The 19,043-nt window shown below is 34.8% G+C and overlaps 1 protein-coding gene across 1 annotated transcript in view; it reads right to left on the bottom strand.

The window, feature by feature from the left end:
* LOC113224820 (receptor-type tyrosine-protein phosphatase zeta-like) overlaps positions 1–19,043 on the bottom strand; it is a 193,107-nt gene that overhangs the window by 43,011 nt on the left and 131,053 nt on the right. The window contains exons 12-13 of the mRNA XM_026454314.1: positions 13,924–13,970; positions 4,649–8,216 (exon numbers count right to left, since the gene is read on the bottom strand). Of these exons, the coding sequence (XP_026310099.1) occupies positions 4,649–8,216; positions 13,924–13,970 (3,615 nt within the window). The remainder of the gene's footprint in view (positions 1–4,648; positions 8,217–13,923; positions 13,971–19,043) is intronic.

Here is a 19,043-nt window from a genome sequence, read left to right as displayed (position 1 = left end):
AAATAAAAATGCAATTTCAGTGAATTGGAGGATTATGTAGATCTAAGAAATTCTTCTGAAATAATGCAAGTATAAATAATTAAAAGTCTGAATTTGTCGTTGAGTTAATTTTAAAAGATGACATATGATTATTTTTGGGACCAGTCAGCTACATTATTGCATTAGCACTTTGAAAATCACTTTAACTAGAGATTACCTTCCAAGTTGTTAAAAAAGAGTTTCAGAACTGTGAGTGTTTGTGGCCAGTAACAATCCTTCCTCTTTGTTTGAGGTGTGTTCAGTGAGAAACCAAGATGATTGAGCATGAGAACGGTTTCTAACATGACAGCATGCTGACAGTGCTACAAAAAGCCCTTATCTTATGATAAGGGCTCAAACCACATTTGAGTTTCCCATCAAAATCTACATGCCTTCTTCAGCACTTGGCACTTTTGATGCTTAAGTAATAGGAGAGAGAGAAACTTCGTTTAACTTTAAGTATTTAAGAAAATTGAGACTAATATAAGTGCACATATATAGCATTACATATATATCTAATTGGAGAGAACTTAAGATTTAAAATAATAGCTTTCTTCCATTGATCAAGGATGGTAGCAGAAAGGGCCAGGAATTTAATCCACTAATAAAGGAAATGTATCATGCTGGACGCGGTGGCCCACGCCTGTAATCCCAGCACTTTGGGAGGCTGAGACGGGCGGATCACTTGAGGTCAGGAGTCCAAGACCAATGTGGCCAACATGGCGAAACCCCATCTCTATTAAAAAAAAAAAAGAAAAAATACAAAAATTAGCCAGGTGTGATGGCGCGCGCTTGTAGCCCCAGCTACTTGGGAAACTGAGGCAGGAGAATTGCTTGAACCCGGGAGGCGGAGGTTCCAGTGAGCTGAGATCACGCCACTGCACTACAGCCTGGGCAACAGAGTGAGACTCTATCTCAAAATAAATAAATAAACAAACAAACAAACAAACAAATAAATAAATGTATCACAGGAATATAAATGGCACACACATTTCCCGAGATGTTTGTTCTTATAACTATAAATGCATTTACCAGAAAAAATGGAATTCAAAGGTGTGATCAAAAATCATAAAACTGTATAAAAAGTGAAAATGTTGTAAGCCAACTCAGCCCTGAATTGTAGCTAATATTCTTGTGAGAAAAGCCCAAGCCTCCATTTTTAAAAATGTTAATCCTAAGCTCTGGCCATTATTTTGTGGAGACTCATCTAGAATTATCTAGTCACCTAAATAACCTGATGGTGAATGCAATGAGCATTTCCTTATTAAATTTAGAAAAACATCTTATTTTATGCATGGTTGTCTTCACAGTTTTGTCTATTGTAACTATTGTTACCTAGGTGGAAAGTAAGTGTGTCAGTAACAAATGAAAACATTCACTTAGCAAAGTCCTTGGTACCTCATATAGTACAAATGGTGGTTAATACTATTATCTATATCAGTTTTTCTTGACGTGTGATCCCCAGAATAGCAGCATCAATATCACCATAACTTAGAAATGCAAATTTTGGGCTTCACTCAAACCACACCAAATCTTCTGAACCAGAAACTCTGTGTGTAAGGGTCAGCAATTTGTGTTCTGACAAGTCCTCCAGTTGATTTTGACCTATGTTAAAGTTTGAGAACCAGTGATGTAGATTAATGCATGCACAAAGTAAGCTTATATAATTATGCAGGTCTTCAATGGCCACAAATTTTCAAAGCAACATGTATATGGGTGTATATATATATAATTACATATTTCATTTGTATATGTATAGCATACATATATATGAGATATGTCCAATCATATATGCAATATATAAGATATATAGTGCATTATATATGTAAATACACCATATACACATATTTATATACAGGCACTGTATACACACATGCACACACATGTAGTCTTGTGTATAAACTTTTCTCAAAAGTGCTCTGGGATATTTGATCTTAAATCCTTTAATTAAGGAGTCAGAATGATCAATCTATGGCATGAAACCTAGCTCTTTTACACAAGATGGGATATCATACGAAAGCAAAATCAGTTGGTTGCTTTGTGTTTTATAATGAGGAACTAATTGTACTAATTTTGTTTTTATTTATTTGAAACTAAAATATCTGCTTTTATATGGCTCAGTAATATATAGGAGTTACCTGAATTAAAAGATTTAATGTATAGGTAATTAAGAAATAAAAAACTAAGATTAACATTTTAAAATATGTTTTGAGAATAAGATATTATAATTTTGGTGTTACAATTTAAGCATTACATTTATTTAATTGGTCCCCAACATGAAAGCATAGTCTTTAAGAAGAGAGACATCAATAACACATTTCCAGGCTCAGTTTCGTATTTACTCATGTGACCTGGATCAAATAATCTAGTATCTTTGGGTCTCAGTGTACTCATTTATAAATTGTGGATACTAACATTTGCCTTATCTATGGTATTTTGAAGAACATATCCTGTAAATTGTTCTGCATTCTAGAAATACACCATAAAATTTTAAGTTTCAGAGCTAGCCTGCATGCATTTGATAAAGGGATATATTCAATTATTGGATAAGACAGACTACATATGATTTTATAGATACAGTTTTAAAAATAGGCCAGAATTTTCCCCTAATCTTGTTTGATCTTATTTACTTCACTAATTATGTTACTTGATAATGTTGGATGTCATACTCATATTGTTTTATCCTAATTAGTGGGAGAACATACTCTTGATAATTAAATAAATCTAATTAGTGCACTGAAGAGAAACTCATTAAGCTTTAGTCAATAATTTTAGCTTTAGCATCTCATTATATATATCTTTCTATAATAGTATAGTCTAGCAAGAATACATCAATGTCACTACCTGGTAAAATAGATAGATGGATTCCTGATATTTTCTTTTAGCATAAATCTAATGAAGATTAAAAAGCAACTACTATAATTGAGAACAGATAAGAGTTCATATATATGACAGCACTAATGACTATAGTGACCTATGGATTCATTATTCATTCTCACATATCAGCATTTAAGTGTTTAAAATGCAATGTTAAATAGGTATCAATTCATAATACAGAAAAACTTCTCTATTAAAATGTACGAACTTTTAATTGCTGCTGCACCGAAGAAAAAAATATACAACTAATTCAAAAGATGAAATAGCAAAGAGGAAAAATATCCTAATGAGACTGATGTCTATGTTCTGCATTGCAAATATTCATTTTTATACAATGAGTGCATTTTGTTACATTAGCCTATGATTTAACTTAATGTTAAGATTTAAATAGTTTCATTATTAAATTTCAAAATACCTTCACATTTAATAAAAGCAAATTATAAAATTCTTATGACCAATTCAATGAAAGCATTAATTTTCTATACTTAATAGAATTGAACTTCTCTCTTCTTTCTATTGGCATTAAAAGCAGACATCTGTATTATATACACTGCACATAATCTGCTCTAAGAAACATCTGGTCAGTAAGCTAATTTGCATAAAATACATTCACAAATGAAATTCATTTCTACAGAAAAATGTTTCTTGTTTTACATCTTGCCATACAATACCTATACATACTGTACATATTAATGCCCATTATTTAACTTAAAAAGTATGTAACAGTAGGCATAAAGTAAAATGTATTTTGATGGTTTACACTGCCCTCTTTAGGCAACATTAAGAAAGAAAAAAAATTAAAAATTTTTTAACTTCACCATTAACTCTCAAAACTTAGTAATAAAACTTTTTTTTAAAAAAAAAATAAAGCTCCCCGGCCTGGCACGGTGGCTTACGCCTGTAATCCCAGCACTTTGGGAGGCCGAGGAGGGCGGGATCACGAGGTCAGGAGTTCGAGACCATCCTGGCCAACACGGTGAAAACCCCATCTCTACTAAAAATATAAAAAAATTAGCCAGGCCTGGTGGCAGGCACCTGTAGTCCCAGCTACTCGGGAGGCTGAGGCAGGAGGATGGCGTGAATCGGGAAGGCGTCACTAGACACAGCTTGCAGGGAGCCGAGATCGCGCCACTGCACTCCAGCCGGGGCGACAGAGTGAGACTCTGTCTCAAAGAAAATAAATAAATAAACAAATAAATAATGATAATAATAATAATAATAATAAATAAAGCTCCCCAAGCTGATATGAATGTGCAAGTTAACTAATTCCTTTCTAAGGGGGTGTGTCAGAGAGAAGTGCTTATGTCACATTACCCTCAGATTTAATAATTCATTTTATGATTAAATAGAATTAGTTTACAACTTATTTTAGAACAAAAGTATGAAAATTAAAATTATCTAAAATAGTATACTCTGATCTGATTTTAAAAGCAGTGTACTAAAAATGTATTATGCAAACAGAATTGCCCCCACCCATAAAAGGCATCCTGTAGAGTATGAAATATTGACAATAAATAAAAATTTTTTGTCTGTTTGGAGAGAATCAAATTAAAAACCAAAACGTGTTAAACAATTGTTTGAAATAGTAAATAAAATTATACTTTAGAAACTGGAGACTGATTTGTTGAATGTTTTGATTTTAAAAACGATGATGTACCATTTTACTAAATTTCTATCTGTTCATAATTTTTGCTTTACTTTTAGAGCAAGCAAACCACCACACCTCAGTCTGTCCTTCTGATCCATAACTAACCTGCCTCTGAAACGTGGAACACTTCTGAGTTCTCGCTAGTAACAGATGGTGTTGGGGACTGTGGGAATCCAGGAGTTATTTCTGAGTCACCTGCTGCCAGGATCCCATCAGCATCTTTTTCATTAGTGTCTGGAAAACTGAAATCTGTAGAAGTCTCATTCTCATTAAGGCTATCTGAGGTACCTTGCCCTGATCCACTTTCTTCATCACTTGTCAGAACTGCCCATGCTTTAGATTCAGGGCTGAGAGGAAGCAGAGCACTACCAGTCTGAATGTCATTTTCCTCTTTTCCATCATTTTGCTTTTGGGATAGCCCATTTGCTGATGGTGATTTACCAGGACTTCTGTCCACACCAGTTTGACTGTCTGAGGATACACTTGTGACTCTATTATCTTCTTCAGAATTCTCAGATAGTGAATGTGAGACTGGATTATTCTGATCCATAAGACTGTTTTCGTGGGTGTCTGAATCATTCATTACCTTTTCCTGTGATTCTCTATAGGATGAGCATGACATACACTTATGTATGGATAAGCCATCACTATATCTGTCATCATCATCATCACCACCATCATCATCATCAGTGTCACCATCTTCACCACCACCCACTAAATCGGCATCAGATCTGGCACTATGACTCAGTTCAGAAGTTGCCTTAGAAGGAAACAGCAACTTGGTTGTGGTTACAGAACCATCTCTGTTGGGAGAAACAGCTGTAATGGCAACATGCCCATTTCCTATAGGAACAGAATGATCAGTAGATACAAACGTATCAGAAGCAACTGTTGGAATACCAGCAAATACCTTATCAGTAACAGAACTTTTGGTGGAGGTTAAAATTTCATCGGAATGTATAAACTTATTTATTAGTGTATTTAATTGTTCATCAACTGATAAAACAGGTGTAGCAAATTCATGCCTTCCTTTTGGGGGATAGGCCTGCTTAATCTCCAAATTGGCCGTTTGGAACAACTCATCATTACTGTACAAAGAAGGTACCACTTGGTGGGAACTTTCACTTTTAAACAAAATTGGTTCATATTTCTCACTTGCATAAGAAATGGTCAAACCTTGAAGTGAAGCAGAGTGCATATGAGAAGTAGGCGACACATCAAAACCTGGTACAGATGTAGAGTGCAGCACGTTTTCACTTGAAGCAGAATTTGATACAATGAGATGCAATATTGTAGAACTAATTTTATCAACCTTGGGGGTTTCAACCAATATTGGATCACTAGACACAGCTGGAAGAACAGTTTTAAGCAAGGTGTCAACATCAGAAGCCTGAAAGGAAGGTTGTAGCAATACTTCAGTACTAAAAGAAGCTGAGGTCTCATAAAATAAGAGTTGAGTTGAAGGAGATAACATTTCACTAGAAGCAGGGTCAGAGGATGCTGGCTCTGAGTTTGCACTAAGCACAGGTTTAAGCGAAGTATCACCAGATGCTTGAAAGACAGTATGTGTAGGTTGAACTGAAAAGTTATTTTCTGGAACTTGACTAATCTCATGATCAAAAACCTTAGTGGTGGTATGAGCAAGGGACCCTGGAAACATGCCCTTGGTGCTAGAAATGGAAACAGAGGTTTCTTGTAAAGATGCATTCAACTTATTTACATTATCATGCATGTTGGGCATGACTGTGCTTTCAGAAGGGTAAACCATCTCATTGAAAGAAGGAATTTGCCGTTCAGTCTCATTTCCATATATTATTTCACTTTTAGAAAGCGCCTTATTATCATCACCAAACACAGATGTTGTATGTGTAAATTCAGCTACAGAAACAGGTGAAGAAATGTTAAGGGCTGTTAGCCCATCTGTGTCAGGTAAAAGAAATTCACTACCAGAAGAGTCTCCAGACCATTCCCCATCACCAGAGAGGGCATGAGTAGGCTGCAGTAATGATGCAGTTGGGGTAATTAACGAAGACTTAGGTATTGGTATATGGCTAGGGCCACTAAATAAGGAACCCTGATATGTTACACCCACAGAATCATGCACAGGTATTGCAGAACTGTAAGAAACAGTGAAGATGTGTTGGGAGCCCTCGTTATTAGACAAGGCATACGAAGGTTCAGGCCCTGAAGAACGTGCATGCATCATGGCATCACTGCTGGGTGGTTCAACTTGAGAAAACACAAGCGTTTTATAAAGAACACCAGATTCACTACCAAATTCCAGCGTCTCTGAAGCAGCATGAGTAGTGGTCAGATGTGACAGCACATCAGAATACTGAACAAGGCTGGGCTCTAATAGCAAATCACCCCCAGCCACTGGCAGAGAAGCATGCAAGGGCACCTTATCACTCTCGGTAGCTGACGTAACTTGTGGAAGGATTTGAGAAACTGTATGCAGATGGCGAAACAATTCACTACTGAAGGAAGCAGAGGAAAATGGAAGCAAAGGTGCACCATCATAGGAAGACAGGATGGATTCAAATGACACATCGACACTGGGAAATACAGGCGTAGCATGCAAGGCCGAATCACTACTTGAAGCAGCAGGGGTAGTGTTGAGGATCTGATTGTCAAGCAACAAAGGGGTGACTAGAGGAAAGACTTCACTACTGTAGGAAGGTTGAAGAGGTGTCTCACCATTGTATACTGGTTGGGTTGTCTGCGAGCGTACCACACTGACCGTGGAGACCAAATCTTGTTGTCTGGAAGACGGGGTAAAAGCATGAGGTGTTACCTCAGTTGGGAAGTAGGCAAAGGTAGAATAATGTGGCATTTCCAGATCTGTAACTGAGGGACCCTGTGACATCACCGGGCCTGCAGAAAAGGACTTGGTTGTCTTCTCAGATTCATCAACACGTATCTCAGTGTAATTAGTCTGGAGAAAGCTCTCTCTGCCTGATCCAGCATCGGGCTGTGCTGTTACATCTGTAAAGCTAGGAAACCACACATTTCCCTCCACAGAAGGATCCTTTAGTGATTCTTCTGAACCTGATGAAGTCGAATCTTCAGAAGCATTTCTAGCAGATTCTGGTATAAGGACATCGTATGTGATTGTCTCTGGGTTTTCAGAGGAAAATATATACCCTTGGGATATGTTCTCAGAGATGAATGGGATAGCAGAAGTTGCGGGACTGGAGCCTGAAGAATCTTCAGCTCCAGTGTCAAGCTTGAAACTGGTCAATAAACTCTCCTCCTCATATTCTGTTATAGAAACTGTATTTAAGGATTCTACAGTCCCCGACAAGTTCATATGTGGAGATCTAAGAACAGTTTTAGAGCCATCATTTAAAGAGGCTGAAGTACCTTCCACAGTGTGAGGTGGCAGTTCAGTCACAGTCTGAGAAGACAAGGAAATATCTTTTTCTGTGGCTAATTTAGTGACTGATTGGGAAGTGGAATTTAAAGATGTGTTGGGAACATCACCCTTTCCAGAGAATTCACTTCCTCTTGTTGGGGATCGGTTAGTCTTGGCTTCATTATATTTCGTCCTTATGCGATTGTAGTGTGTTGTGGTAGAAATCTGAGGTTCCTTTTTCCTGATTTGATTTGTGGCACTGTCTCTACCAGGATTCACAATAGTGTCTTCTTCAACATCTTTTCCCTCTTCCTCCTCCTTTGAAAAGCAAACAAGATTTAATGAGTCATAAGGAAATAATATCTTATACTGCCAATCATCACTTGTGGTACCTTGGGAACTTCTTATCCTCAGAAAGCACCATTCTGTACAATGCATGCTTCTAACCTACAACCTTTATCATCCACTCTCCAGAGAAATAATTAAACATAATGAAAACACCTAATTTATGGCTGCCTTTATTTTAATGCTATGGAAAGAAGTGGTTAAATGAATAGATACCACATATTTAAAAGGAAGACACACTGTAGTTATTTATTGACTGTTATTTAACATGGTATTTATTTTGTTGTTTTTATATTTCTTTATTCATCAGGCATCAAGGTAAATAGTCATTAGCTTATTGTAATAAGAATTGGTGATGAAACTATTTCAAAGACCAAAACAGTTGAACATTCAGAATGCTTAATAATATATTTTTAGAACCAATCACAATTTTAAGGTCGTAATAAAGGGAAGATTTAGAACTAAAAGAGGTGTTTGGTTTTATTTTCCTTTTTTAAAAAATATTTTCCACTTAAGACTTAGGCAGATGTGTCAAAGGCAACTTGTCAAAATATGATTCTACTCCTCCTACTTTTTAATTTTGTGTTTCCCTTAGACTCACCAATCAGGAGGCTGAATCTTCCATGCAATGACCAGGGGGAGACTTCTAGTCTTCTGACTAGAAGTCGACCAAGACCTATGCTTTCTCTCTCTCTCTCTCTCTCTCTATATATATATATATATACACACACACACACACACACACACACATACACACACACACACACAAACTGGGCATATTATATCTAACTATATACCTATATACTTAGAAATCTCAATTGTCAAAGTTATCAAGATTTTTTTTTTAAGTTTATGTGGGACATGATTTTGTCAGTATCTTTGTAGCCAACAACTTGTTAGAATTGTCATTTATTTGATCATCTGTTGGATATTTTAAGGCCATGCTACTTAAAAGAAGAAAAAAATTACTGAGTACAGCTATTGAGAACTTGACCAATATCAGAAGAAAGAATCTGAATCTTAAGCCATGTGTGCTCATGAGCATGAGTCATACACATGCAAATCTGCACTGTATGAAACACACGATTCCAAGCTTAATGGTGGCCTTATTATTTACGGTTTAATTATTTGGTTGGTTGTATTTTCTGAAGCATATGTGACAACTCTAGGAAGATAGTGTACTTGATCTGAATTATATTGCATGCTAAAAATGGCTACTCTCTCAGATTCCCTTGACAAATTTCCTTACAAGTAGTCAGTATTCTTCAAGAAGTTTTACATTCTGTGTGATACCTTGTTCATAAGGACCACCTGAGAGATTTTGCCAAATAATTTCCTAAATAAAATATTCCCATAATCTACAAACCTAAAAACTTCATGCAAAAGGAAATAAGAGTAATTTGCCTTGACTTGCTTTTAGGGAAAATTGGTTGGTGCCAGTTATCTCTTCTTCCTTAGAAGTCCTCATAAATATTTGTTTTATAATTTGATCTAGAGTTTTGCTGAGGATCAATATTAAGCTTGGCAGTGCGGTGTTTCTAAACTCTTCCTTGCTTTTGCAAACCTAAATATTTGCCTAGTTTTCTGGTATCACTCCACACTCTTTCCCTCTACCAAAACTCTGTTCAAACCTTCATTTTCCTGTCCTTTCCTCCCATTCTCAGCAGATGGCCTTCCTGTTTACAGGGAAAAGAAGCCATTAGTCAAAAACACACTTCTTCCTAACATTAAAAACAAGCTCCCCTTGCCCCTCCTGTCCTGTTAGAACTAAAGAGTTGTTTTCCTTCCTTTCTAAAGCTAATTCCCACTTCTGTGGTTTAGATCTATTCCCTATCATGAACCTAGGAATTGAACGTAATTGAGTAGTTCAGCCTATTTTGTGTTTCCAATTTGCTTTCTCAAATTCTCAAACAGATCATTCTCATCAGCTTAAATCAACTCCGATCTCTCTTATTTAAAGGGAACACAAAGGAAAACCTCTAATTCACCTTCTAGTTATCATTTTACTTCTCATCTCTCCTTCACAGCAAAAGTTCCCCAAAGATATGTCATCTGTTTTCTCTATATGATCTAACAAAGTCTCTTGACTTCCACCATACTATTACATTTCTTTCTCTTTGCTTACATTTCCACATAAACATACTTTATCATATCCTCCTATAAGCAATGTAAATTTTCATAAAATTTTTATTATAATATAATGCTACACATCTCTTCTTGTTACATATTTGGGAAAAAAAACTATACACACATCAGATACATACGCGTTCTATAAACTTTATGAGGTTCAGAACCTCTCAGAACCTGGTGAAGGTGATTAGACCTTCATTAATCCTATCCTACCATATCTTGTTGATCTCTAAAAGGTCACATTGGCTGTGTCAACATTTTAAGAAAACATATCATTCATGCCCTATGATTACTTTATTCATATCTGACTACATATATTTTAACAAATACTCTTTCCTACAATTTCTTTATGGAATTATTGTGACTCTTTCTTCCACTGTAGTTTCGATCTGTGTCATATGTTATCCTTCACAACTTCATTTAAAAAATTTAGTGTGAATCCATGATCATGCTACAGATACTTTGTCTTGGAAAGTCACACATTTCCATTTGGAGAGGATCTAAGAAATATCCTTCAAACTCTTTTTTTTTTTTTTTCTATTTTCAGGGATTGAAAGTCATTATGAATACATTCCATGCATTTTCCAGCCTGTCATTCATTCCTGCATGAAGCAAAGGAAGTGAATAGTGGATTGGTTAAGCAGTGTTTTCATCCCATCTTATAATCACGCTCCAGGAAGACACATTATGACACAGGTCTCTTTCGATTTGACAATATATTATTAATACAACAGTTAATTTCAATAGCAAAAACTACCACCAATTTGCCAAGCCAAGCTCACCAAACACTGCTTCTGTATTCTTTATTTTAAATCCCTATCTGTGTATTGGTAGCTGACTCCCTCCCCCTTGGCAGTGCCAAGGATTCTTCCAGCTCAAAGAATTAGAGCGGCTGTTTCTTTGGGCCCTACCACCATGGGTAAAGCCCCACAAACCAAATAAGCCTAATGTCATAAGAATTCTTTCTCTTCCTCATTTTCTTCTAGATCATAGCCTTCTATCAACAAGTAATGACATTGATTTTTAATTCTACTCTGTCTTCTCAGGTGACTCCTTTCTCAGTGTATTGTATATTCTCATTTTGCTTTCTACAGCCTCTCTCCACCTGTCTCCATTCTGTTCTAGGTGGGTGGCCAGAGAATGTGGTTATTCCCTGGGAGGTTCCTTACATAACTGGTCACCACAGGATGACACTGTCCCATTATAGAGACCACAGCACCTGCTGTGCCATTCTCTCTGCATCTTCTCCTTGCCTTCTTGCCTTTCAGGTTTAGATGTAACAACAAGTCTCTCATATCATTAATCCCAAATGTACAATGTACAATGTTTATTTACATTAAGACTTCCCACACCTATGAATCGTCCTTTTTGATTAAATTAACCTCCACGACCCCACTTGAGTGTGGCATCTGTTTCCTGTTGGGACCTGGGCTGATGCACTGAGGTTTTTTTTCCCTCCTATCTAGGAACTTTTCTCTGACTACAACAAGTCAGCCTGCTCACACATCTTCACATTCTTCTCTAACAGGAAGATCTGCTTGTGTTTGTCATATATGCAAATGGCAAGACCAGAGGCACCATGACAGGCATAGCTTTAGGGACCTCTATTGTAGAGTGTACGACAAAAATAAAGATATACCTATATTATGTAAATGGAATAAGCCAGGAACAGAAAGATAAATACTGTGTGTACTCACTCCTATGTGGAAGCTAAAAAAGTTGATTTCATAGAAGTAGAGTGTAGAATAATGGTTATTAGAAGCTGAGTAATGTAGTGGGGAGGGGGCGACAGGAAGAGATTGGTTAAAGGGTACAAAATTACAGCTAGATAGGAAGAATAAGTTCTAGTGTTCGATAGCACTGTAGGATGACTATAGTTAGCAATAATATATATTTTCAGATAGGTAGAAAAAAGGATCTCAAATGTTTCCAACACAGAAAAATGGTAAATGTTTGAGATAAAGGATATGCAAACTACCCTGATTTGATCACTATATACCTCATAAATAAGTAGAAGTATATGTTCATTAAAAAATGGGAAATATTTAAAAATTTATATAAAGTCACATGTGTCGCCTATTCACACAGCTACATATACTAAATACAATCTTATAGTTTTATGTAGAAATTTACTAGTAATTAACATTGGAAGATTTTAAATAACTTTTGCAGGCTTATGGTAAAAGTTGCTTTAGTGTTAATGGCAATAGAGAAGAAAAATAACTAAACATGGATCTTGTAACTAAAGTAACTAAGCATGGATCATGGATCATGAATCATGGTAATGGGAATTACTATGAAAAATAATTGATCATTCCTTGGTCTTTTCTAAAAAATTTGTGATGTGTAATACATAATATGTGAGATGGAACTTAAACAGAATATCATCTACTACATGTCACCAAATACTGAAAAAAGGGCTTACATCAATGTGTCAGACCAATTATTTGAATTAACAACTCAGCATAAATATAATATCTTTTTTCTTTTATGACTTAATTCTGTTGATCACTTGTAGGTGTGTGTATGTATGTGTGTATATATATATGGATATATATATATATCCATATATATGATGTATATATGCATGTGAACATGTATGTACACATACAAATAAAGATATTCTTAGCTGAAATCTATAAACTACTGTAAAAAGGTAGACTGGTCATTTTGGTAAAATAGTCCCTTGTAAGAGAGACTAGCCATAAAATACATAAAATATCAAGATAGTTTTTACCTATGAAAGACCTAATTGTTATTTATTGCTGGATAACAGCACTAGTTATCACACTTTTATCAGCTCCTACACAATCTATACACATGTACACATTCATACTATCATCAACAATAGCACCTGAACCAAATACATAATTTCAGTTATGAGGAAAAGCACATTAGGGCATATGATGAAATATAAAATATATTAAACAATCATTTCCTCTCTATTTAAAAAAATAAAATAATGTTAAAATTTATAGTCTCAAATATCTGTAAATTTTATCTATAAATAGTATAGACTACTCGTAGTATAAGTGTCTGTTGTCAGCACAATGTCCTTCGAGTAAATGAATATTTATCAAATTAAATAATAAACAATTTAAATGGGCAAAAAAAATATATAGTTTATATTTTGGGCCATATTTATCGTTGATCTATCAACATTGGTTATTTATATATAAACTGTATCAATATTAAGAACTGGTTAAATATAATTTTAGTTCCTTCAGAAAAATTTTGACACTAAAAAAATTCAAGTTTATAGCTGTAGTGCATAGCTATAACTATTTTTAAAGTTCATTGTTTTTTTCTTCATCACCATTTATATTTCTTGTTTTTTAGTACTATACCAATCAAAACATCTTTCAACTTCTTCATAAGAGAATCATGTATATCAATTATGTGACTATCTATATATAAAGCTTAGCAACTAACCCCACAATGAATTGTAAAACACAACTTTTATTCATGTGGCAATACCTAACACCTAAGCAACAATTCAAAATAGACCATTGAATATTAAAACATTTGAATATAAAAATGGCTATGATACCTTGATTATTTCTTCAGTTCCAATTAATTCAGGAAAAAGATCAAGTTCTACAAAATTAAAAACAAAATTATTAAAGTTTTTATTCAACTATTTCAGCCTTTGTGAATTTACCTTTTGGTGAAAGAAAAAATTAAAAAGAACCAAAAGTTAATGTCAGCTTTGAAAATATAGACTTTCTCACAATAAAAATTCCAAATTTTAGTTTTCAACATTACTGAACACTACAACACAACACTACATGAGCTTATATGTAACTCTACCCAAATCTTGATCTCTACCTCCCACTCCACTCCCTTCCCCATTCCCCACTCCCCCAAGTCTGATTGAAGCTAAGAACAGAGAGGAGGTCAGTGAAACCGATAAAACTGAGTGTAAAGAAACGCAAATAATTTTTCATCAGTGCAGAGTTACTTTCATCCTTAGCAGGGCTGATAAAACCATGGCTGGGGAAATGCCAGGGATTTTCTGGAGAATTGGTAGAATTTATTTTCTTATTCAGCTACCTCTTCCTTAAGTTTCTATTTTGACTGAGGAGCAAATAATTATCTTTACTCCTCAAATCTGGCCTCATACCTATTTCTATACAGGGTGCTGCAACAGGTAAAATGAAGAGTGTTTTCCAGCAGGTTCCAGAAGAAGAAGAAGAACTAACAGAGTGAATCTTGTGCATTCTCCCCAGGGAAACTCAGCTAATGCTGTTTACTTAAAGAATCTGATGACCAGGATCATTCAAGTCTGTTTGTCCCAACAAATCAGAATCAACACATGAATATCTCAGTGCTAAAACAGGACCTGTCAGAGAATGTCAGGGAAGACTAAGCTGGTTCTTTCTTTTCCTAAGAAGGAATCTAGCCACTCTACCACATTACTACTGAGGGGCCAGAGGAGAATTTTTCTTTAGTCTTGGTCTGAGCTGCCTGGGTCATTAAGAAGATGGTAGACAAAGTAACTGTGAGGTTTGAGCATTATTATAATGATGTTCTTCAAACTCCCATGGCTTTATGGAATCTCAGGCTATCGCCACAATTTATGCTCTGCACTATCCTAATGCTGCTTATGTTCTCTGTTTTATGTCCTCAAAGGAAATGTATACTCTATAGAAATTTCAAGGTATAACTGAACCAACATTAAATGTTTATCATACCCAGGTCTGTTTTCCAACACAAAGTTTCTTGAGTTTATTTTTATCAAGACTCCTGGGTACTAATATATTGAAAACTGTAAAATGAGAATTCACATAAAATCTGTTAAGCATGCTTAGCTCCCAAGAAGATTCAGATAAAGTTAACACTTTTGACAACTTAGCTGCTTCAAAATTACTTAACGTAAACAACTTCCTGTAATTTAAAAAGGAAAGTACTCACTAGAAACAATCACAATCTTATTTTTAATTCTCACTTTTTTTCTTGTTAAAACTAACCATGAAGGACTTTGGAAATTTTATTTCGATCATTAGTGGTCTCCTTCTATTTTTCTTCCTATGAAATCCTTACTTAACCATCTGTTCTTCATGCTCTTTATTTTTTATGTTTCTAAACTAAAGTGATTTCAATCATCTCAAACACTTGTGTTTTTGTAATCGCCATGCAAATTAATACATGTGAATTTAAAAATGAGATACAACTAAACTGTGACAGACAAATGACCTTCCATATGATTTTCTAAAAGCTATGACTAAAGAAGTTCATGCATGTAAAAAATCTTCAAATTAAGCCCATTAGACAATACCTAGTTTTACTGAAAATAATTTGAAGCGTAGCCACACTTTTTCATAGACTTTTGAAATATTTAATGCTCATAATGGCAAATCATAATCAAATACTTGTTAGTGGTACACATACTGCAGGTTTTTCCGCTGTTAAGAGGCCATGGAAAAAAATATATCAACTATTTTCCATTTGTTTCAATATGCTTAAGAAGGTGTTCAAAATTTTTTTAAAATGGTCTAACTCCACCTAACTTCATACTTTTAATGGGCAAATATAATTTTCTTATTTAATCGTAATAAGGGTTGAGGAAGGGTATGTGTAACTATCACATGGAGGATTTATTTCCTTTTTTCTTCAATATTTTTAGTGTGTATCGCATTCGACTTATTTTTATCATTTTACCAGAGCATCAGCTAACTATAGGGATTATGGTTTCCTCTCAGTAAATTACAATACAGGGTTTTAATCCAATCACATCCCCTACCGAATATTAATGACTTATACTATAATTGGATTGCTGCTTACTGTAATAAAACCAACACTTTCTCTTTGGGCCTCCTTAGCTCTGGCGCAACTTGTGTGGTCCTAGGCAGGTCTCTGAGCCTCCCTTCATTCCTTGGCACTCTCATGGGTAAGCACCCCCACGTGTTGGCACATTCATACTGCTGCGTATAAACCCACCTTGAAGGCTCTTTATTCTGGTTTCCAACTGGACTGAGATCATTTGAACTGACTGAAATTCCCAGGAACACTTCAATACCTCTATTTCTTAGAATCCAGAGGTCTTTTGCTGAGTCTCCTCAGAACAATTTTGAAATAAAATAATTTTGAAAGATTGTTTCCGTCTTCCTAAAGATTTTGAAGCCATAATTCTGGATCTGTTCATTAAACACCCTGAACTCAAAGTTTAGCTCTGCTGATGGGCACAAGCTCTCATACTGGGTACCCCTAAATCTGTTGCTTTCTCACAAGTAATAACTGATATTTTAGTAACCACTGGTTGGAGTCAGGCACTACGGATACATTAAATAGTTCAAAAATTATACTGATTTATAGAATCCTCTCTCTTCATCAAAATAGACTCCAGAAAGGATATAAAAAGTCTGATAGTGAAGAACTAGCAGTATTTTTGTTTTGAGTGAACACTTAAATTCACATTTTTGTAATAACTGAACAAAAACTGTTGACTCATTCTGGTTTTGTTTTGGGACACAAGTAATGTTAGATTAAAAAAGCACATTAGGAACACATTAATTTTTTATAACACAAAAAAAGCAACACTGACGTAGGTGAGCAAGCAAGGCTTATTTAATTGTTTGAAGATAAGCCAAGTTTCACAGTGCACAAAATAAAAGCAGTGTAGACCGCAACTGCTTCAAGCTATAATTCTGCATATAATAATGTAATAACACTAATAGCAAGGATGGTACAGGTAGAGTAAGGACAGATGCATGGTGACTTAACAAATTGTTATACAACTGAAACCACACAGTAACAAGTAAACTGTTGATTTAATTCATCATGTATTTAAATCTAACACATATAATTATCAAGGCCCTAAAACATGTACTGAAATAATCCCTCCATAACTGTATGTTAATTAGCTCTATCTTATATAAGAGAAATAAACATAATTAACTTAGTAACAATAAGATAAATATATTTATGAAATTATTTATTCATAAATATAATTCTCTAAGAAGTCTTTTAAAAGAATACACATTTCTTTTTAACATTAAAAAGGCTCCTTGACAAATTTAATTTCTGAATGCAAACTTACACATTTTTTTAAATGGCAATTTGAAATAATACTTAATGTGCACTAGCTTATGGTGATATTTTTGTACACAAGTGTAATTAAAAGGTACAAAGAATAATGTAAGCAAATTGTTAATTTAAATGCACAGTTTTATCAAATTTAGGAAGTTAAAGGCACTATTTGGAAGACTGAGTTTTTCTTCAGGGAAACTGATTAAAATATTTGAAATCTAGCTGGGCACGGTGGCTCACGCCTGTAATCCCAGCACTTTGGGAGGCCGAGGCAGGTGGATCACGAGGTCAGGAGTTCGAGACCAGCGTGGCCCACATGGTGAAACCCTGTCTCTACTAAAAATACAAAAATTAGCCAGGCATGGTGGTGAGTGCCTGTAATCTCAGCTACTCAGAAGGCTGAGGCAGGAGAATCGTTTGAACCTGGGAGGTGGAGGCTGTAGTGAGCCAAGATTGCACCACTGCACTCCCGCCTGGGTGACAGAGCGAGACTCCACCTCAAAAAAAAAAAAAAAAAAAAAAAAAAAAGACAAAAAGACAAAAAGACAAAAAAAATATATATATATATATATATTTGAAATCTATCAAAGAATGACAGCAGTTATAAACTACCGTCTTCATTTCTTTTTAACAAAAGCAATAAACAATATAATATTTAGTAAACAGTTTATCCTAAATAATAACAGAATAATTAAATAGGCTACATTACAGTTACCAAGCTAATAAAACAGCACGATTAACAGAAACCAAGTGGTATTAATAAAAACCATGAAATAAGCAGCAAACTCAAAAGCCACTTACATCTATATTAGTCACACAAATAATAAAATTCACAAATCTTGTAGGCACCAAACCTGTTTTACCAAGCCACAAGATAGTATTACTGTCAAGACTTTCGTTGGGATATATTTACCAAAGAAACAATATATAAGACAATGTAATTTCAATACTGAATTATAAATATGTGGAGAAAAATGCCATTGCAGCCTTTCAGATCAGAAAGAGTAACTCCTAAGAAACCAATATTTTTTCCATTGAAAAATAGGATAATCCCAAACTTTGGAGGAACAGGCTTTTGATGCAGGAATTTTTGGTAGAAATAATAGGCAATAATCTACCTAAGTTTGTAACCCTTGGCTTTTAAGAGGCATAGCATATGAAAACATCAAATCAAATACCATCTTTTACTAACACAGCATCACTATACAAAATGCCTTAAGAGACTGAGGCATCCATGGAGATTTAATGGTGCATCCAAACAAGCATCTCATTATTACAATGTTCAATAGTGTCCCGGTCCTTTAAATAAATAGAAATTTTAAGTTATAATAATATTTATTATTTAGTACAAATGTGAAAATACAACAAATGATAGAAGAATATTATACTTTGTGCCAATATAAAGTCAGTCTTACAGGATCACTCAGAAATCACTTATGGAGAAAATACATATTTAATCTGTTCCTTTCATATGCAATAAGTTTCTCCAAAAAAGAAAAAGACCAAAAAAATTCAGAATGTTTAAAGCTTTGGCATAGGGAATAAAGTAGGAAACAGTGTAAAAATAAATGGGTAAAAGTAGTAATTTTTTGCCAACTCCTGAGAAATTATTTTATGTATGAAATTAGAGTAGCATAATTA

The sequence above is a fragment of the Piliocolobus tephrosceles genome, unplaced genomic scaffold, assembly GCF_002776525.5.
Source record: "Piliocolobus tephrosceles isolate RC106 unplaced genomic scaffold, ASM277652v3 unscaffolded_40, whole genome shotgun sequence".
NCBI classification, from domain to species: domain Eukaryota; kingdom Metazoa; phylum Chordata; class Mammalia; order Primates; family Cercopithecidae; genus Piliocolobus; species Piliocolobus tephrosceles.
The sequence above is the reverse complement of the archived record's forward strand: the minus strand, read 5'-3'. Positions and strand labels throughout refer to the sequence as shown.